General features: G+C 39.5%; 1 protein-coding gene across 15 annotated transcripts in view; it reads right to left on the bottom strand.

Moving 5' to 3' along the window:
* Positions 1–22,596, bottom strand: part of LOC111255014 (uncharacterized) — a 40,716-nt gene that overhangs the window by 2,189 nt on the left and 15,931 nt on the right. For 7 of the 15 annotated variants that reach the window (XM_086975441.1, XM_022816627.2, XM_086975443.1 and 4 more), the window contains one exon: positions 182–1,084. In XM_086975441.1, the coding sequence (XP_086831567.1) occupies positions 182–1,084 (903 nt within the window). The other 8 variants (XM_086975445.1, XM_022816630.2, XM_022816633.2 and 5 more) reach the window with 7 other exon arrangements.

Raw genomic sequence — 22,596 nt, 5'->3', positions numbered from 1 at the left:
TTAATAGAGATATATAATATACTAATAACAAAAGTATATACTTCCTATGTTATATATTGTGGAAAAAACTCAAAAGCATTTAAACTACTCAGGGTGACAAAGGGGTTTATAGTGAACAACACGTACACCCTATGTATAGATGCATGATCTACATGTATATCATATACGGTAGCATACGTACGGGATTTTCTTCAGCTGCTTTCTGCTACGAAGATCATACAGGCTGATAGAATAGTTTTCAGCGATTGCTATTTGTGGGACATCGCCTATCGCGCGGCATACATCGTCTGCGCTTCCATCACTGTATTCAGTGTATACACGCGCATGGTTTGGCGGACATTCACAAGAGAAATTTCCCACCTGGTTTACGCAATACGTTTTCCTCGTTTGGTCATATATGTTCCCAGAAATCTCTCTACACTGATCTGCATTCGAGCATTCATTGTCATCGCCACACAAGTACAGACCACGTAGAACGTCGTGTGGCTCACTGAACGAATTGTTCGCAGAGATGAAGTCTCGCCAGTCATGCATGTATGGTTTGTAGCCTTTGGGACAATGTATGCAGGTGTATCCGCCCTCGAAATTCACACACGAGCTATTGTTTGGGCAAATGTTTTTCTCTACTTGGCACTCATCAATATCTTCGCATTGCTCGCCGTTGAATTGCTTCCCCGTGGGGCACTGCACGTCGTCAATACACTCTGATCGGGCCAAGTCTAAGTTTTTCTGGCATTTTTGCCTCATGGGGCAATCGCTCCGGTTAACGCAACGACACGCCTCCTCGTCCGAGTTATCCGAACAGTCCTTGCCACCATCACAGACCGCCTTTTTGTTAATGCATTGCGACTTCGAGGAACACATGAAAAAATCTTGTTTCTTGTTTAGGCAAAGAAATTGAAGAGCACTTTTGTTCCTACTCTCACTATCCAAAAAATTTGCCTTGGTAGCGGCCACCAGTAACGCCATCAAGAGGCAGCTACGCATCCTGATCCCTGTTTTGGTACGCACGTGTGATCTGAGTTCAACAACTGATGCCATTGTTTGAGCATTTAATGTTGACTTGCCTGTTTTAAAACGTATTCTGAAAATAAGCACAAAACTACTTTTATTAGACAACTAGACACTTGGCGTTGGGGGTCTGACTTTATAATAAGGATAGTGTCCCTAAGCAGATTTAATGGACTCGAAAACGAAGTAGCGGGAAGGTTTTCTACTTGGATAAAATTTACTACTGATCCCCACAGCAATAGGTATATTAGATTGTATCATATAAGAGAGTTTCTGATTTCATGCGTACTGTATTTACAATACTGTAGAATAAAACAACGCCCAAACACACATCCTTGTAGTCCACACCATTAAATCATATGTAACGCAGGTATGGCAATTACGCCGCATTTTACAGCCGCGTTTGTAGTGTAGGCCTGCTCGCTTCCTATTCGTTGCGTATGGTTTTCTCACAACGCTAGAATTCGTAGAGAGAGCACTTCTGTTCACATTCGCCGTTCTAATTGACTTTGCGAAACCAATCGTCCGTGATTAAGCGCAGGTTCGAGATGTACTCGGAGATAGAATTTGGCACGTCAGCTTGTAGCAGTGTATCATGGTTTCTTCAGGCAAAAACAACCCCAAAGAACATTGCACCGACGTCATAGGACCCTTCATTGCAGTTAGTTTTTGATCAATCAAACTGATCGTGAATGAGATTTTTTAGTTGCGCCCGCTTCTCTCTGTAATACTCGAGTCTAACAACAAACGAATAACGACGGCCTAGACAATTATTCACTGAGATTGTCAGAGACAGAGCTGCTTAACTCGGACAGCTAAAGCGCCCGTCCGGATATTCGATGAGGACATGCAGACGACCGGCTAACCAAGGCTTAAGACAAACGCATGCATATGCGCCTGTCTATACAGTGTCTGGACAGAATATCGTACAGAATATCGTAGAGAAATATCGCTAGGTTTCATTATACTTGTAAGGTTATGCCAGTATATACACAAATGAATAAGAATTTGGCATAATAATGAGTATGTATGAGTATGTGATCATATTGAGGCATGAGCGAGGTTTTTACTGACGGACACAGTAATATGTGCGCAGAGTATACCAACGGATTAAATGTAAAAATGGATTCAAAAGAGAGGCTCTGGTCGATTAAAAATAATGCGACTTTGTGGTACAGCAGTATGTTAAGGGATATTGATCCGTGAAAAACCGCAATGCCGAGCGGTAATTCAACGTAGATACCATGTTCTATCTACGGTAATAATGTCAAGAAGTCAGCTTAGTCAATGGCTATTTTAGCAGTAACCACAAGAACTCGTTCAAATCCAAGAAAGCGGTCAGCAAACAGGGCGACCTATTCATAGCAACGGACAATGTTTCTCCTATCAATTTTCCTTCTATCATTCGATTCGCTACCACTCGACCGCATTAAGTCGTTCGGCATTATTTTTCGAAATCGACCTTTGCGTTAACTCCCCGTCCCTCAGCTATTATGTAGCTGCAGTAAACGTAGCTGATCCACTTTCCCGGACGAAGTCTCTGCATCCGCTGTCCTAATCTGTTTGAATAAAAAAAATAAAAATCAATAGATAAAAAACAAAATTATTCTAATCGCCGCTATTGAAGCATGAGTACGGATTCATAAGAATCGGGAGATTCCTAAGGATCTTAGGAGGAACACCGGTTCGTTTGTTTTAAACGATTGAGATGTGGGTATCGCATATGCAACAACTATGATTTGGGATTTTTTAAGTTCAATAAATTTACGAATAAACTCTATAATAAATCGCATCTTCAGTTAACGAGCTAACATGTTTACTTCGAAGGGTATGCTGCGTCATTGTCTGGGTTCCAATTGAACAAGTAGCAACAGTTCCTGAAAAAATGTCATTGTAGGTGGTCCAGTGGCGAAAGCATACACAATAGGCTACCATATATATATATGGTATATACGCCGCATACCATCGTGTTTTTGATCGATTTAGTGTTGGCTTTGATCGCTAAGTCAAATTTTTATTTCATGATACCCTATAGTTAAAGGACAACCTCGTCACTTAAAGCATTATCAGAGGCGCTTATCGTAGAAAATAAGTACTTCGAATTTCGCACCCGAAAATGGCCTAACAAGCTGCTCACACCTAAAGCCTTCATAACTTTCTGTAAATACCCTAATTGTTATTAAACACAGGTAGAACAATGGTATCACTAACATCTGAGTGTTATCAACAGTACTACTAATAACTAAAAAATCGTATTGCTATTGCATCTCGTATTCTGTTCAGATATGTCGCGCGTCATCGTTCTTACCTGGGTTGTACACGCGACCAGTACGAATTATTTCTCACACCGCTGCTATTGCACTCCAACCCCAAACAGCGTTACTTCATTTTGGAGGCGACGTCTGTGTCGTGTGAGAATGTTATAGCAACAGGCGCTATACGACACCCTATAAAATAGCAGGGCTATTTAGCACACTCTTACTCCACGACTTATGTGCCTACTTGTCTGCTAATATTATAAACATAACCTTCCAAACCTGTTCTTATTTCGAAGATACTTAGGCCACGGTTTTTACGTCGTTGTTGTTGTTTTTTAGTCAGTTTTTATGCAATGACTGCTGTACGTAGGAGCCATCAGCTCTACAAGGGCTATATTTATATATACAAATATCTGTATATAGATACGGACAGCTCGGTCAATACATTATTCCGTCTTTTCAGTTCTGTATATGTGTTGTACTGCACTCGGGTGCATTTTCATGTCCAGCATTCTAGAGTACTGGAAACCGACTGCCGGAATTAAACGAAAAAAAACTCCAACACAACATCAGCGCTGCGGGATAGAACATGGAAATAGTTTTTGTACTATTAGTGCAAAAGGCGTATCAGAAAACGAGATTTAGTTTAAAAGACTGTTGTACTGGTCAATGTTTATTAAGTTAAGAGTAGAGTATTTCTGTTGTTTAACAAACAATCAGTGGATAAGTACTGACCAGTTGGGGATGTTACCTTGGCCAACGATTTGGCTGTGTGGTCTAACCTATTATAGGATAACGGGTGCAGCAAAAGTAGGTCTGCTTCTAATGTCTATAATGGTAAATCTAGAAGAATAGATCGGCATACGGCCAGTTTCAACGAGGCTTGAAGGTCGCTAACTTTACACATAGCGAAAACAACAAAACCAGATCATGTGTGGAAAAATGGTTAGAAAAATAGTAAAAATTTATATATAAATCTTATATGTTAGAATGAAACCGAAGTTCTTGCAGTTGTGGTGATTGGTGTGCTATAGTGGCATTAGCAAAGTTTAGGCCAGAATAAATTTCACTGTTGTGTTAGATAATGAACGGTAAGTTAAGGACCGTGTAAACTGTGCGTAGCATTAAATTCTCGAAAGTGTGCTATTGTTTTCAAATAGTAGCAGATTTAAAAACACATTTGGTATTCCCAAAGAAATATACTTATTATTACAAATTATTGTTTATTATTATTAATATTATTATTATGTTCTGTTCGTGTCGATAATTCGTAAAATAAAATAGTACAAGCGCGCGTATGCCGTGGCATACGGAACCACTGTCTCGCGAAAAAACAAGCACTTGCCACAGTGCCTCCCACTATTACACACTATTACACGAGATGTATATACAATAGTAGCTTCATCGCTTCAGTGTGAAAAAATTATTACTGTTATGCAGTTTTTAGTGACAGATAGTAGTCGTAAGGAGAATTTCTGCGGGGCTTCCCGTATCTGGTCCTTTTAAATGGTTATCCTGATCGATGAAGGCGCTCGTTTAAATCTCGGACTGTCGTCAGACAGACAGACAGATCAATAAAAGATGGCTTGCGCTGAGTTTGGTTTGTACAATAAGGCAAAAATTTTATTCATTACGCTTTGCGCTCAGCTCTGTATAGTCTAGCCAAAAAGTAGGTTCCTAGCCTTGGTTGAATGAAAGGTTCAGATACGTATTCCGCAATAAGAGACGTTAGATAGGCAAGGACGATTACGCCTTGGTATTCGCGTTGTGCACACGATAGAATTAATATCCATTTTCTGTTCGTGCACGGCAGACCAAACGAAAAACTGGAAACAGATTAATGCTAGTTTAGTATCATTGTATTCCTTGTTAGAAGTCAGTGAAGAGAAGGGTAAACAGGAAGTAAACAGATGTTTTGGAGGCATTTCTTCTATAGGCGTGTCTTGCTTTTCTGTATTTCGTACATTGTATAGTATATATTATTTTTACGTTTTTCACCAGAACTCGACTTCGGCCACTGGAGGAATGGTTAAGTAACTTGAATTGTGACATCGAGTTAAGCAAAGGAGCGCTTTGTGAACCATTGCCGCTGGTTCACGAACCGAACTGTCTGCAAGACGAATTCTGTCGGACAGGTAGCGTTCTGACCGGAAGCGTTCTAACATTATTTGCCTTATCGTTCTTATAACATACATCACCGTCAACAGTTATAACAAGGAAAACGACCTAAGCGAAGGTGCCGCGTTCTGTTGCAGCATTGCTCAGCCTTATTTGGATCATTACTTACTGGGCGCGTGAATGAGTAGACATTAATCGTGTTAGGTTTGATACGTCGCCTGCACGGCCGAATATTTATTTTTTTCCGGGTTCCTCTAGTTAGATACGATGATCAAGAGATTAACTATTACTGATTTGACCTCTTCGACCTGTATGTTCTAGGATTTGAAAGCTGGCTGATCACGCGTGAAATGAGACTTTCAATAAAATGATAATTATGAACCCGGCCGCGTCATCTATTGAACTTAGAAACAACTAGTGGTCTAGGTTGGAATTCGAACGTACATTATGCTTCATGTTGGTGGGAGCGAGTTTTCTAAAGCAATGTTCAAGTACTGCACGCAAAAGACTCAATACATTTAACTCGGCCTGCTTGTTGTATCATGTCATATCATCGTATCATTGAATCGTCCCTGTGAATACATGTACAGCTCCATCTGAGTCCATGGATCCGGCAATGCTATGCCAGTGGTCAATACTATAGACGAATACTACGATTGTGCCTGTACGGATATTCTGGGTTTCGATATTTTCATGGTAGAAGATCTCCAACGAGAGTTTTATCGCCAATTCAACAATAGTACTTTCTTCCCAGAGTTTTCTGCTATAGTTTCGATGACGTATAGATCAAGCGCAATTTTGACGCCTAATCGGTACTTCAAGCCTTCCGCATCGCACAATACAGTAAACAGGTTAACTGTGTTTTAGCAGTCTGCTCATGTTATTTCCCTAGGTTGTTTCGCTAGTATTCGCATGTTAACGTCTTTTTTTAGCCCTTAATAGACTAATCGTTGAAGAAAGAACAGTGAATCTCAAGAATTGACTTCATAGTAACAAACATGTACGGACCGAGCAGAGGTTCTTCTACGTAAATTTGATTTTATTCTAGTCGGGTGGGATGAATTCACCGTATTACCGTAGAACTACCATATATGAGCAAATACTCTTACGGGATCGACTTTGTTAAAAAATAATTACGGCTAGTTTTACACTGTTTGAACAAGCATAGTCAAGGAACGGACAATGCAGGTCGCGCATATCCCATAGTGCATCTCTCAATTCGATTTAGCTATGCTACTTTGCTGGTTTCTGTTTTTTTTTTTTTTTTTAATATTAAATGGCTATTTCTTTAGACTTGACACCGTCTTTGGGTCGTTCAGTGGTGCCTGACTGAAATATGTATGCCTGAGGCTCGTGAACCAAAAACCGGCGTGATGATACGCGTGAGCATCGGATACTAATGGTCATACCGATGATGCCCGGACTGTTTCATCGGTAACTCAGCAATCGGGCATGCCTAAACTTTTTTCCTGTAGAGTACCGTAGCAAAAACAATGAAAGTTCTCTGGCGAATTGGCTTTCGTGGCCGATAACAGCAAGCCCAGTACCGACACGACTGTCTTTATTTGTAAGTTTCACAGTTCTGCTCAGAAGCGAAACGAAAAATACACATGAGTAATACATACGAATTCAGAAGCACAGCTATACTGTTTTTAATAAGCTTCCGAGTCGAAATTGCTTGCCTCACCTATCAGAACAATATAAGTCATAGAACAGATATAGATTGATAAGTATATGGACTTAAGGCCATAGTCGTTGTTATGCGCATTCGTAACTTGTTGCCAGTTTCGCCCGGTATGATATGTTGCCCCCTAGTCGTCGTCTTATGGATCCTACGATTCGTCATACTCCCAGGATCCAGACTAGGCTTTTCTTGAATTTGAAACTTCAGGCTAATACACCTGTAAATGGTAGGTTCTATAAAGGTAACGTCAATAGAACGCCATTGTTGTCCACATACATGTAACAAAAAACTACTTCTACATTTCTACATCCATCTATTCTTTTTTATATGTCCAAACATCACTTAGGAGAAAACCTAAGAACGCCTGAAAAAATATTTGACAGCAGTATCATATACGAAAATTCGCAAGCATTTAATGCTTGTCATCCTGACGTAACACATGTACGTACGTAAAGGAAATAATAGAAAAATTATTCTTCCAGTATGAAGGTCATCATTCTGCAGTGGAGTGCTTTGTTATTATATTCTTCCAAGAGCAGCATTGAGATGTTACGATATGAATTTTTGGCGGAAATTCTCGATTGTAGTCGCTTACGATCGACATCTGTCTTTTTAAAAAGCAGTTTTGTGAAACGCGGCCGTTCGGCAGAATAAACGCCAATATGCTAACGATATGCATGGCAGGTTACGGTGTGCATACTCTAGATGTTCCTATACTAAGGATTATGCTTTTCTAGTTAATAGTAAAGATACATTGTACATTTTAACTCTTTTAGAAAATAGTAACGTCAATACATGTAGGTACAGTATAATAGTTTATATTAATTCATAAACGATATATAGCTAAGTTACGAGACACACCACTCGTAATCCAGATGCGTCAGTAGCAAACAAACGAAATGGTGCCTGTAGCATTATTATAGTACCAATATAATGTAACTTAAATAAAATTATTGAGAAGTAACAGTAATTTGCATTTTACGTAGCAAAACTCTACAAGCAACGTTAGCGGTTTAGGCACAAAACTTGACTTCGTACTCGACCAAAAATTTCAACTCTACATTTGCCATACTTCATTGTGTCCTCTGTAGATAGGCTAATACTCGTTTCATATGCGCGCTGACTCGTTGTAAAGCACATGAGAAAAGGTGACGTGCCTTTCGGAAGAAAAACAATACATTGTTTTTTGCTTAAATTTACTGGAGAGTATTTTTTTCAATATTTTCTAATATACGATTGACTTGACTATAGGTCTCATCGTATAAATTATTATCATACTAATCATGTACAGTATAAGTAATTGGTTATTACTATGCTAGTTAAGGAGGGTGTTTCCACTATAAGAAAATCTTTGTCAAGCAAATCATTTGTCTTGACATCGTGAGTAGAGAGGGTCTAATCTTTTGCTTGGCAAGGCTCTATTCGCAACATTTTTGATTGAGTTAACTTCATTAATTGATTGTTTAAAGAAATATAGCGCGCCGCGGCATGCATGCATTTTGGCCCTAATAAGGCGTTATTCGTAGGCCGGGCAATGCCAATGACCTAGCTTATAAATGAAGCCTTATCCACGGTAAAGCGGACCCTATAAATTGAACCTTAGATGTAATACGAATAGTTGAATTCCATACGTAATACGTATGTCTCGAATGAAATCCAATCGTGACAGATAGTCGTGTCGTTGAGCGCTGAACGGAAGTCGTGTTAGGTCATTTGGATTCAAATTTTGACGTTTCAATGAAATCATCCATTTGGTCGGTAATCACAGTACGGACATTGACGCATCAACGAAAAATGTCTACGAATCAGGTATGAAACAAACTTGTTTAAACAGCTTTTTTTGTACGCATTGCCGCGTCTTCCTTCTCCACCGAGGCATCCCGGTATAATTCGCTCCCTGTAAATTTTGCGTCCAGCAACATTTCCTGATATTTTCACCAGAAGTGTACGGCTACTGTGATAAAAGACGGATGGTACATTGACATAACGACAAGAAAAATGTCCCCAGTAGAAACTAAGGAGGATTAGAGATTTTCTGCCTACGGCGACATCAGAATAAAGCCATCGTCAGGGTTATTGCCATCATAATCTTTCATCTGCAGACCAGGGTATCCGCCACGATTGTTGGTCACGACAAACAGTCTGCATTCGAGAAACGACAAGAAAGCCGTTGACAAGAGGAACGAATAAAATGCTTAGAAATCGATACCAATCCTCGTTTTTTTCTAATTCCAGATGCCCGACAAATCGTCGTCTGGAAAGATACTAATCATTCTAACGCCCATTTTGTAATATGACTGGTGTCAGAATTTTTTAAAAGACAATGTTCAGCAGCAGATTGCGTTTTTTTTTACATGAACGGACACGAACCGCGTTGGCGTATTCGTACTTAGAATTTAAACAACTCTTTCTGTACTGTAGATTTACACGCAAATGTTAATTGAACCATAAAGGCCTTAGCTAAACCCTTAAATATGATAATCATAGAGTACTTCAGCATAGTTTATTGCCCTACTGCTCTAACTTTTGGACAGTGGACCGCTGATAGCGGAACATGTAAAGACAGCTTTGTCTGACAGGAACGGGCTTGTGATAACTGAATTTTATCTGTTAAGGGAAGCTCTCACCAGAAGTGCCGTATCTAGCTACACACTGTATATGGAAGTTTTTATATAACAGACAGACAGACATTGAATTACAACTAACGCATCGGCCTCAGGACGCAATTGTTATAAACTACTGCGACCTCCCTGTTTTTAGAAGTGTATGAAGCACTCGATTTTTTCACTGACAACAGAAATTGTCTCCTCCGTTCTGCTTCGAAACTAGGTGTTGACAAAATATCATCTAAATTTGAGATTATGCGCTAAATGAGTAAGGTATCACTGACATAAGTTGCTCATCTATGCCTGTCAAATAAAAGCAATGTTTTTGGTCACATAATATCACTCTTATCTTGTACACTAAATAGTCGGGGAGAACTTAATGGGTTTTACATGTCAGCATTATGATTGTACCAGTGATACTCATATAGCTAGCTTTATTCGTTCGTTACCTGATTCAGGATTCTGGCAGGATACTCCGGTAAAGCATGTGACGTAGTCGATTGTTGTAATATGGACGCGTTGTTACTATATTTGTAAAACTACTAGTTTTACACAATTAAACCCTAAAAAAAAAGATTAAGTAATGTGTTAGAAGTTTCCATTGGAGACATGATATCTTACTTCATTCAGATATGCATTTGAAAAGTATAAGCAACGTTATTGGGGGTGACAATAATCTTATTGTTGCTGTCAAATTAAATTCACTGATGTTTAACTATCCGAATGTCCATACGTGAAACGAGTCCTCTACATCGTCATAAGGCTTATCAATATTAACAACAGTAGGAATTAAGCCACAGTGGTCAGTGATATTATGTTTTGCCCAGATATGACGAAAAACACTGATATAAAGGAACCACGGTGGCCCAACTGTAACGGACAGGAACACATGTAAGGACCAGAACTGTATGGAACTGAGAAGCAGCAAGTGGCACGCGGAACCAGGGTATAGGCCGCCATCAAGTGCCGGTGTTTAATAGGTCTAGACACCTATGTACTATCGTCGACTATACCGCATGATGCTAGCACCTTCAATGACAGAGCAAGTTCGTACTGGCGGGCTAAAATAATCCTCCTCACTCATGAAAGGTGAGCATAAGTTTACAAAGATAAGCCAAAAACCTATTCACATAACTTATATTAAGGTCGTACATATTGTTCCTGCTACGATTTCCTTGCTGTTAGGTAGCACCTACAGAAGAATTCAATGGCGTTAGTGTGTGTCGCAAGCACTTATAAGTGCGCCTCCTAGAATTTACCAATATTTTTTTTACAAAGTACCTTACCGCACGGCCAAATCTACTATTGAAGAGTAATAGTTAACCCCTCTGATAAAAAAAAGCGCACTTTTTTTTGTCTAGAAGTCATTTAACGCCGAAATACGTTTACGTTATACAGGACGAATACCTTTGAACGCTGTAGTATTTTCTGCTTTGATTAAGCTTTCATTGCATACGACTAGTACAAGTGAAGATATAAACGGTACTTACATATAATAAACAAATAAAGGAAAACTTCTTACATTAACATTAAATTATACTGAAATTGATATAAGGCAATATTTGATTTTGCAGAACAATGTAATAGATAAGGATATATGAATGTGCGATAGATTTTAACAGATTATACTAGACAAGCCAAATTGGTTAATTTTAGTAGAAAAGAAAGGATAAATTATTGCTTAATTGATTTAACTTACAGAAAGTTACCATTACGTTTAAAGTGCTCCTATATAGTAGCAGGCAGCAATTCGTGTAACTTAAGTACAGCGAATTGGCCAGATGCTGTAGTAAGTGTCGCATTGCGCTAGTGAAAAAATTGATATCGGACAACGGACAGATGTAAATAAAACGTTTCACTAATATTTCGAATATAAAAATAATATATTAATACAAATCGTAAAATCAACGTATGTTCAGCCTCGATCTCCACTGAAATTGTCAGTGCTCATACTGGTTCTATTATATATTGTTCATAGTCCACGATAGTGATTGAGGTGGAGAAACTGTCGCAAAGCTTGTAATACCAGGGAATTCGATTGTCACTGAAAGACCTCTTCGGAAAACAACATGTCGTGTTCTAAAGCCTTGAGCCTAATAAGAACCATACAGCGTCCTACTTTATTTATTAAAAAACCGAAGCTGTAATTGTTTACACTATGATGTCGAAATCATATATATATATATAACGGATCTGCGTATGAAACCGTTGTAGCAATCAAAATACATACGAAGTAGCATTGTTGAGGGCTCTAATAACTTTACATAAATAAACTATATTGCTAAATTAATGTAAAAAAATTGTACAGTATTTAGCATATTTTTCTGGCTAATGTTGGCATACTCAGCATTTCTGCACAGTTTGTTCCCATTCTGTTAAATATATTATCACCGTAATAATTGAGTATTCGATACATTTGAACGAGATGGCGGTCGCTCCGCATTATATCCAGACGCAAATAGCCAACCATTAAAACCGACAGACGTCAGTGGCGTCACTTCTGAAATGCGCAAGAAATTTTCTGTCGATTTTTGAACCTTTTAAATTATTTGCTTCGCTAATAAAGCTCATATATGTGCTTTACGCTTTGTCAGACATGCCGTATAGCTCTGCAGTCTTATTCTTGTCCGTCATTTTGCTAAAAACCAGTGGATTTTTCTCCCATTCTTTTTGTTAAAATTAAAGCAAATTACGATTTTTATGTTGGCGCTTAAATAGATGGCGACAACGTCTTTAAACATTATTCTACAAGTTGTTTGAAAGGCGAGGCTTCTGTGAGCTCTTGAATCAACCTGTCGTAGGGTTTTCAACAGACTTCATGTTTGCTATCACTCTTATTGCACTTTTTGTATGTACATCAGTATAGACTAACGTTAAGCCTCCATTTTATCTGTTAGCCGGCAGAGCGAGATCCTCAGGATCTTCTTACTGAAAACTCCACGTTGTTACAGTCCACGAGAATTTTATATCTCGTCGTCTATGTGTGAGAATCGTCATTCAACCGCTTGTTACGCAGCGTTTGTCATGGTAAAGGTCATATCTTGGCTAAAAAAACAAGCACTACATTCTGAAGGGCATTTCAGAGGTCCCTATTATTTTCGTTCTCTTCTAGTACGTAGTGTTAAACATTTTACCTTTACAGATAAAGATGTCATTGTCACATTGTTTAAGCAAAAATATCTGAAACGTACTCCTTTTTTCTTTTCTTTAGAAGCATGCGAGTAGGATACGGTGTTCTGCTATAATCAAAATATGCATTTTACTACTAGAGTACCGAAAGTTGGCAACCAATGGAGAAGGCTGAAAGCTTTTACAGTTCTCTACGATGTACATCGGCTCCTGTTTGATGGAAGTACATTCAAAGTCAGCAAGTAAACGACGGTAAACCGGCATGGTTTTAAATGACCAGGTGTTTCAATACGAAAATGTTGTCGGAACATCTCGTAACATCTTAACAATCTGTTTTGATAAAACGCTTATTCCATATTTTTATTTATTCTGCACATAGTAAACCAAGCATAGTTCTTGCTGTAATGATCGTCTATAGCTTCAAAACAATAGATACACTTGAACAAAGCCCAGATTACGAAATTTAACCATGCATCGTTAAGGTCACCAAAACCCAAGTTTACCCACCGAGTCCTAGTTATTTGATGACTGTGAATAAGTAGAATACTGTTCCAGCAAAATTCAACTAAGGACATGTAATTCGCACGCAACAAGTTGGTCAAAGACATGCCCATCGCCCATGTACCCCTTTTCGGTGCTTCTGACTCCTTTATATTGCCCTTAGGATCGAAATGAAAACAGCGGTTTTCAAAGAAGCTTCTCCCTGTTTCTAGTCGCTTGTCATGCACAAAAGCTTTTCGTATTGACCTGGCCGCAAAATGGCCAACCGTCGTCGAAGAAGCAGCGTAAATAGGACGTAATTATCCGGATGCATACTATTCAATTTCATAGCTGCAGGTGAAAAGTGTTCACCTAGAACTAGAAACATAATATATCGATGCCTAAACAGACAGCTGAGCCAATAAACATCGTCATCTCGAAGCATCTTATTTTTTTCTCCAGGCTTATTTCGCGCAGACACACTTTTACCCGAATATACCGACACTGTCGATGTTGACAGAGGGGTCAAAGAGACGAGAGGAAATGCTTCGCCTTGTCGCAGCTATATCTGGGTTTTCAGATAGTCGCTTTGCTCACTTCCATAGGCTAGAAGTGCCCGGCTATGATAAATCAATAGTAACGCTTAATAAATCTAGGAATATGTAATTGTTTAGATTTGGAACCGGGCGTAGACACACTTCGTTTCGTGCTGGACACCAGTCGTCTGAAGCAACACTTAACAAAAGCAATAGCAACGGACATAGAACTCGAAAGGTTTATTTATTTAGACATATCTTCAATTTTTTTTTCTATCGACGTTCTGACAACTGACTATGACAAGGACTGTGCCTCTTCAACCACGCCACTGCCTGGTCTCATAGTTCAAGCGGTTATTTGAAAGATACTTGTTACATTGTATCAACTTTTCATAAGGATTTCGAAAAGATAGATGCGGCTAGATCAGACTTTGTAAGGAGAACATTTTCTCTGGTTGTAATTTACCGGCCGGCTCCAGCAGACTGTCTGCTCATTCAATCATGTAATTGGAGTGGTGTGCAATATTCATGAGAGGTATTCATACTAGTAGTTTCTAATTAGTTTATCTTTCCGCCATTGACACGATCAGTTCTGATACGAAAAGGTTTCACATCGTTTCGTTTTCACGCTTTACTGGTCCGCTTACAATTTGGGCCAGTACTGTTAATCAGATTATGGATTACTGATGTCAACACATATTAGTTCCAAGTTATCATACGTGATAATGCAAATGTATACGCTCGCTGGAAGCGCTGAAGGGAAACAGGTTCCTTGCTCCATTTCCAGCTTGAATATATGTCGTCAGCCAGTTGTTTATACCACACTCGGCGCGCCTAGAAAATATTCTTAAATTCAACTATAATCTGTTAGTGGCATGTCGGATACTCACAATTTGCTGTCGTACAGATGTTTGCCTCCAACAATTTTTAGCTGAACTAACACACGCACGCTCGAACAAACCGAAATAAACTGCTATTACGCGAGCATCACCCATGTGGCGTTCGGGGTTGCCTCGATTTCACTCTTTTTACGAAACTTAGCTTTACATAAAACGATCCGGTAGCCAAAAGTCATAAGTCACGACTCCGTTTCATTGGTAACCTCACGTTTCTTACCCACCGTAAACCATACCAATTATAGTCTGCTTCACATCACATGTGCCATATTTCTTCAAACGACTGAATGTTCGTAACCATCTTGACCATGCATGCAAATAAATGCTTTTCGTTCTATGCTACTCTTCTCGTTAGCCTAAGCATATGGCTTTAGAAAGAGTCCGCTTTTTCTACCAACGTCTTCGCTTTCCGTTGTCGTCTTTGAAGCGCGGAGCTGGCCTTCCGTCTCCTTACTTGCTCCAACGAGACGTGGCCAATATGAAATTGCTTGGCGGCGGTCGCATCCGGCTTCAAAGAGCCGCTCGATCCTACCTGGCCCCGGCCTGGCTCGCTCCTAGAAGCTGTCGCTCTTTAATACCAGCCCGGGATGCCAGCAAGCTGGGAAGCGCGAATCGCCTTTGCTGTCCGCTTATTGCTGAGCAATCTCGATTTGACTGGGCCGATGAACGAACGGCAAACGTAGTAACGTTTGTACGTGCCTAGGACGCGTCCGCGCGAAATGTATAAAATAACCAACCAGCCAGGCAGAAAGAAGAGAGCTAATGGAGCCGACGTTAATAGTGAACAATGCATTTTTGACCGTCGTCCTAGCCAGTGTCCTGACACACAGTGGCAATCTGTTTTATCATGCCTCTCCGTAGATTAGTCGGCCTCACTAGTCATTACGTACCCTGTCTATGTCCAGCAACTGTTCCAACACTTGTGTTTGTGTCCTCGATAAAGGAGGCAAGGAAAGAAGGAGAGTGGCAAATCGTAGACGAAGTCTTGCATAACGTGCTCATAGGCTAAGCAGGTCAAGGGGCAGGCCTTTCGATAACTGAAGCTTTGTCGTAGTTTCGAAAAACGACAATCGAGAAGTAGAGGACTTCAGAGAAATCGTGTGAGTGAACATGTCAGTATGGGCCTATGTGTTTATGCGTCTGTGTGAGATACGTACGTAGGGAACAGGTATTTTAATGGCCTTCTTCGTTTACGTGCTGCTACTCAATGCAATGGAGAGTCTGCGCGCAATGATGGTTTAGGAAACGACAAAATGAGATTTCCGCCGTTGGTGACGTACTCAGTAATCGCAACCGAATAACAATAACGACGACGATGACGGCGACGAGGACAGCACCAATACAAATTCCAAAGACGTGAGCAACTTCACAGTTTGCTCATTCAGGCTTTTGGCGTACGTAAACAGGCGTCGATCAGCCTCCTCCCTCCGCCACCGTTCCTTTGACTGCATGTGACGGCGAACAAAGTTTGCTGTCCGTCATCGAGCCTATGCTCCAGCAGGTGGCCGTCTCAGCAGCAATAGAAATCTGTAAGATTTCAATCCTGGATGATTTCGTCACCGTTACACTAGTCCTGGTTATACAGTATCGTGAGATAAGCACCTCAATAGATTGGTATATAATAGAATGTCGCGGGGCATTTTGTATTCTTCCCACGATTGGGAGCTGTGAGAGAGATGCAGAGCAAATCGGAAAATTTATGTTAGTGATATTATGTGCAAGTCACCGACTGACTGTTCAGATGTACTTCTGGGGCAAACGTATTGATCGAGTATTAGCGTTTTTAACACTTGACATACTTGTAGCGTACTATTGCTTATCGATGGTGCTTTGAGTAGATGACTTCGAACGTGACTCACGAAAGTCGTCCTCTTTGCTCCCTGTCAACCTGAAGTAGCTCTAGTGCGTGTATATTTTATATACCTACAAGAGGTCTCTTGAAGAAACTTGAAAGAATTCGATTAACGGGCGCATTATGAAAAGTAGTTTACGAGGATGACAAAAAAATCATAATTTTAATTTTCGTTTAATTTTCGATAGAATTGAAGAACCCATTAGTCAGATCCTTAGACGCGCAAAACCTACTGTAGCTTGCAGATATCGTACTTATTAAGCAATAGGTATAGATATAAACATTGACTCATCCCCTGTTGCTGATTCATTATTTAGCTGAAACAGAACATTATACTGCAAGGCATAAACTATTACTTACGAGGCCTACCTTCATGCTGATGGCCAAGGAGTCATGATTTAGAGATTGGAGAGACGTAATCACTTAAAAATGCTCGTAGGAGGCATTTCCGCCTGCTTAACATTAACATGGTTAACCTTAGCATGGCTAACGGCTGACGAAACTTCAATTCATCTGGTCTCATTGCCCCTGCATTTATTATACCTCTTTACATCATCAGTGACCGTCTGTACATATTGACGATCGTTTACTAGCAGCAAGTGGTTTCAAATAGAACTTGAAAGCATTTTGTTTAGTTCGTAATGGAATTGAAAGTAACGCATACACTTCGAGCCAATTGGTACGATTACGAAATACTTCCATGGTGCAGCTTCAGCTTTATGGATCACTAAAGACCAATAAGAAAATCAATATCCCTAATGTGAGCAGACGAATAGATGAAAATCTATTATAGAAAGTGTGTTAATTGTTTTGCGTCAGCTTCAGCCGTGAAAATTTTCCAAACACAAATCGACGCTGTGTCTCAGCTAAGACAAGTCTTTTTCTCGAAGTCAACTTAAATTTACTTTATTGTTACTACTAAATTTAACTTATCTATTTCAAGTAAAATTTGCCATTACTTGATTAAAAATTACTTCGTGAAAGGTAGTCAACGTAGCGAAAATTGACAAGACCCTTTGCGAATCATGGCTTAACCCATATGGAACTATATGGCTAAATCGATTTCACAATGGAATCTGTTCGAAGAACTTAAAAGTCTCATGAGTGGACGGTCATCATTGAGTGGTTTCTCCTGTATTATCCTAAACAGTGGATCCTTGTAAAAGGTAGCACATAAGTTCTGCTGTAAAACAACTGTCGAAAGTACACTACTTCAAATTTCTGTTTAGTTCGTGTTTGTAATCAGCATCAACGTGCGACGGCATTACAAATATAACGAGTAGATGTATATTTTGTTCCGCATATACATAGCCGAGCTGTCAACGAGTTGTCAATGATACGCTTGGGGGGCAAACACTTGTGGTTTCACTAGTAACTATAATACATATAGTCGAAAACAGTTTAGTCAGTATACTACATCAGGATCCGCGACCTCGTGCTGGTAGGGCAACTATGCTTTTTCTTTCCATTCCATTCGAAAAATAGAGAAAAAGTACAATTAGGCAAAACTTTCTTTTTGTAATAATGAAACTTGACATTTATGTTGTGATCCGAAATGTGGATACGGAAACAGTAAAACCACTACAACAATAATCACAGACGAGATTTGGGTGGTGAATTTGTCGAGCAATAAATTGTCGGCCGATCTAGGAATTAAATGACAAATTTTTAACAATGCTTTGTCTAACCTGGCCTCTCTAAAATTAGACGGCCAGATTTGAGATATTTGTTCACACCAATTTTCTAGAATATTATTCTTTTTCTAGGAGAATGTTTAAACACGCGAGGACGCCAACCCTGACTTAAGATATGAGTTTATTAAAATGTCGCTCTTCCTTTGTAAATAAGAACATATAGAATTAGTCCACTGAGGAACGACAAATGTCTTAGGGTGCGATTCTACGGCATGACATGTTGACTTCTCGTGAATATCCCTACTCTCAGGCTATGGCTAGCCCTGACAGCTACACCAGATACGCAATACCTGTCGCCGTAAAACCATTCGGTATTATACGAATTTGCTGTTTACTCAGAACTAGATAAATGATACAATATTGATGTTGAATTTGAACTTTCAAAACCCAATATTCTACACAAATATTCTACTATGATTTGTTGACTCACTACGAGCTTTAAGTACTGTCAATTATAATAACCGCGCTACAAGCAAACTGTGCTTAAGAGCGTATAGCTGAACATGTTCTATCCATTCATCAAATCCAACATGGCTGTTACAAAAGGAGAAACTCTCCAATTAAGCCATTTTAACTTGTCATGGACATTCTGGGCTAGGTGGCACTTCGGGCATCCAATACCATAAGTAACAAATTGACTTCAATTAATTGGAATCCTCGAATCAGTAAGTCTGCCAATAATCTTGTTGCGCTATTAGCGTTAACTTCCGATGCATTCGCCGCCTTAGTTCCACTAACTTATTTTTGCATGCTCCATTATTTAGTATTAATGCATAAGAAAGAGAAAAATTACAAGGCATTGTGTGTCTTCGTGAAACGACATCTGACTACATCTGGTCGAGCATTATAGACCCGTAAGAAACAATATAATGACAGAAAACAAAGGAAGCTGGATGATTCTTTCACTTCATCTTATATATCTGGTTACGAGCTTACATAACGACAGTCCGTTTGAATGTTGCTACCATAGTAATGCGTGTTTGTCTTTGAATTCTGTCTTCAAAAGTTCTTCTTTGTCTGATATCCTCTGATGCCAGCTTAACCAGTTGTAGTAGAGAAATGCTTAATCAGCAGATGACACAACGACAATACGGATCAATCTGACTCGGGGAAAGCGGGGTGCGTACACGGAAAATCCAATAAAAGTGCGATCAACACATGCCTTTCGTCATATAAAGTACCCGTATGAATATCTTTGACGGCTGCTTTGTCAGCTTAAGATTCGCTTAAAGTATACGTTGGCGATGATATAAGAGAATGTTATCGAAAGTCATCGATCTGGATCGGCATGCGACAACTGAAGTCATAACCGAAGCTGAGCTGAACCAGGAACCAAAAGGAAGCCCATTTATCTCCTCCCGTATCACGATACCACCATTTAACGGTTACGTTTCAATAAAGATGTACAATATATTTGGTTCTGGCCATTAGCCGGCTCTTGCAGTTATTTGAGAGCCAGAACAGCTGTATTCGTGAAATATAGGGTTTGTCAAGAGTGCTACGAGTAGCAAACAGTAGTCTTTCAGAACATTCGTAAGAGCAACACGGACAAGAAAATATAGTGTATAAAAAACGTTTTCTCCTTATAGCTACTGAGCCATATTGTTCCTATAGAGCGAAGTTTATCGCCGATCTGCAACAGAAACCAGGGTGGTGAGGGATAGCGTCTGAGCACCGCCTGATGTGGGTGGATCATCCCGAAGTACCGTACGTTGCTAGCCGCAGCGCTATAGGTTGCTGGCGTACATTAAAAGCACTTAGTCAACGAAACACATATGCTTTAACAGCGATTTTATGAGATCGCGAATCGAAAGGACGGCAGCCACCGACGACATCGTTAACAAGCAAATACTCGCGACAAAATTAATTTTTCGCTTCTTTGTCGCCATATCTAATTTTATTGATATTAACGTACAAATCGAGAGAAACTATATTCTAGCTAAATAGGGTTTACTCGTAGCCCTACACTGTGTATCGCAACGACTGAACTGTGAGCGGGCATGTTTCCGCCTTAATATTAATATATATCCGAATATTAAACAAGTCTTTGACATAATGTTCTTGCATGTGGTCTTAGCGATGGGCAAAAAATTGTCCAAATTATGATTTAATTGAACGGCTTTTCTCACAGAATAAGATCATTTCTAACTGTCAGCTCTTATTTTAGAGATATATAAGTTTAATCATATGTGATTTTTCTTAGTAGGGCCTTTTAATCTTACTGCAAATGCGCTAGATTTTTGCGAAAAAATGACTGTCCATTAGAAATTTTAATTTGGTACGATATCTCATCGTACAGAACCCATACATCAATATATCAATCAGTGCGCATTGATTTAATAGAGCACTACAGCATATGAGCGACGGTCGGTCAATAGCTTCGGTAATTGTTCGACACCTATAAACTAACGAGAATCCTATATTATTTAATGTCAATCGCCATACGGTATAACTCACTCTTCATTATCAAGGTAAAGAGTGGCCAATACGACAGTTGGGACGACTGCTATATAACGAAAGATTATTCTCTGTCGCTGGCATACAGAAATGATTCTGTATATAACAAACGACCAAACAATAGCGCTTAACGAACATAATAACAAATCTCGGACAAGTTACCCGTGAGCAAACATGCCCTTAAAATACTACTTGACACGTAAAGTACACAAAAATACCGCCTGCTCAGTGTAAACCGCGGTTACTGGTTTCGGACTATAAAAATCCGTAGTGACAGACGGCTAATTTTATGTTACGTGAAACATGATGGCGCTCTTTACATGAGTAACAACAGGATGATACCGCACCAATAGACTGCACAACAAGGGAATATCGAAATTTCATGTAAAACCATACGCGCATTAGATTTTAGTCAAGAATTTCATTGCTTTACTTATTCGCTAGTGACGAGTCCTTAGTGCAGCTTTGTAGCTTTGCGACCTTGAAGCTGAATTCTTCAAATCTCAGATCTATCCTGCACCTCGTCGATGAGTATACATATGGAAGTAATTTTGCTAGTCACTTCGTGAGACATTCTATGTGAAACGCATCGCATAGACGCAAATGCTGGGCCTTTCTTGTGTCTTTCGATATGGAATTATATACATATACATGTATATAATACAAAATTCTTCCGAGGGCATCATAAAACAGGTTTTCATAGTAAATATAAGTAATTAGCAGCAATCATTATTCTGTTTAGTAAAGGTGCTCTAATTAAGTTACATATGATGTTTTTAGACTTTGTACGTATACTGGTATAATACAATGTATAATGATAATAAAGTAAATCACACAAGGTGGAGCGAAAGTCTTCTCACAATTTTATAATTTTCACTATACTTCTGTTTACTCTTATTTTTACCACATTTTGTTTACCTTCTAGTGCAAGATGAGGACTCGCAAACTGTCAGGTAACACGTGCTTCCCCACTCTGTGTAATGCTACCTGCTACGTGCGTTGTCATATCCCACAAAAACGTCTTCAGCGAAACAGACACTACTTATCGGTGGTGGCGTATATCGAGCCTGTTGGGGTTCAAGCTGACGTACTCGATTTAGCGATGCACAAATAGGTCTATATAGACCGCCCATAACACCTTTCTGTGGGTTTGACCATTCACTGCCCATTTTACGCAGAACGTTTTCTCAATAGTATGATCCAATATTTTCACCGATGCTAATTAGCATACATGACAGTAGACAGATAATAATACATTTACACTAGCCGATTCGACCACCGTGGTTAAATCGAAGTCTGTATGAAAAAAGTAATAGTCCTCGTATGCTTTTCGGAAGTGTTCGCAGGGGTATTATCGATGATCATTATCATGCAGTGCTCGATCTATGGTGCGGACCAACTTAGAAGTGTAGCCTTGGCAAGGTCGAACACAACACCCCACGTAAAACCCAAAGGACTCGAAAAAATGACGACCTCAGTAACATCTCTGTATGTGTCATCAGTTTGCTGAGGACAACAAAAACCGTCGAGGAATGACCCCTGAATGATTATTCTGACCGTTTTGTAGTCGGGTGTTGATTTAAACATCTATCTATAAGTATATGATACTAACGGTGCAATAGTTTGAGCAATAATGTAGAAAATATTAAATATTTACGCTAGTTTACTGTTGCGTTAGTAAGTTTAACTCTGTGAAAGTAATCCGTAAAGAGCCTGAAGTCAAATCTCTGAACATAGAAAGTAATCCTTATTGCGTACTTATTGTTTGTGAACTGATCCGTGTCCACGGTGGAGAGCATCAGATGGTTTGTGAGTCCACACCGCACGTATGGTAACGGTGTGCGCTAAATTTTCTATATGACGCCATCGGATGCC

The sequence above is a fragment of the Varroa destructor genome, unplaced genomic scaffold, assembly GCF_002443255.2.
Source record: "Varroa destructor unplaced genomic scaffold, Vdes_3.0 BEIS01000007.1, whole genome shotgun sequence".
Lineage (NCBI taxonomy): Eukaryota > Metazoa > Arthropoda > Arachnida > Mesostigmata > Varroidae > Varroa > Varroa destructor.
The sequence above is the reverse complement of the archived record's forward strand: the minus strand, read 5'-3'. Positions and strand labels throughout refer to the sequence as shown.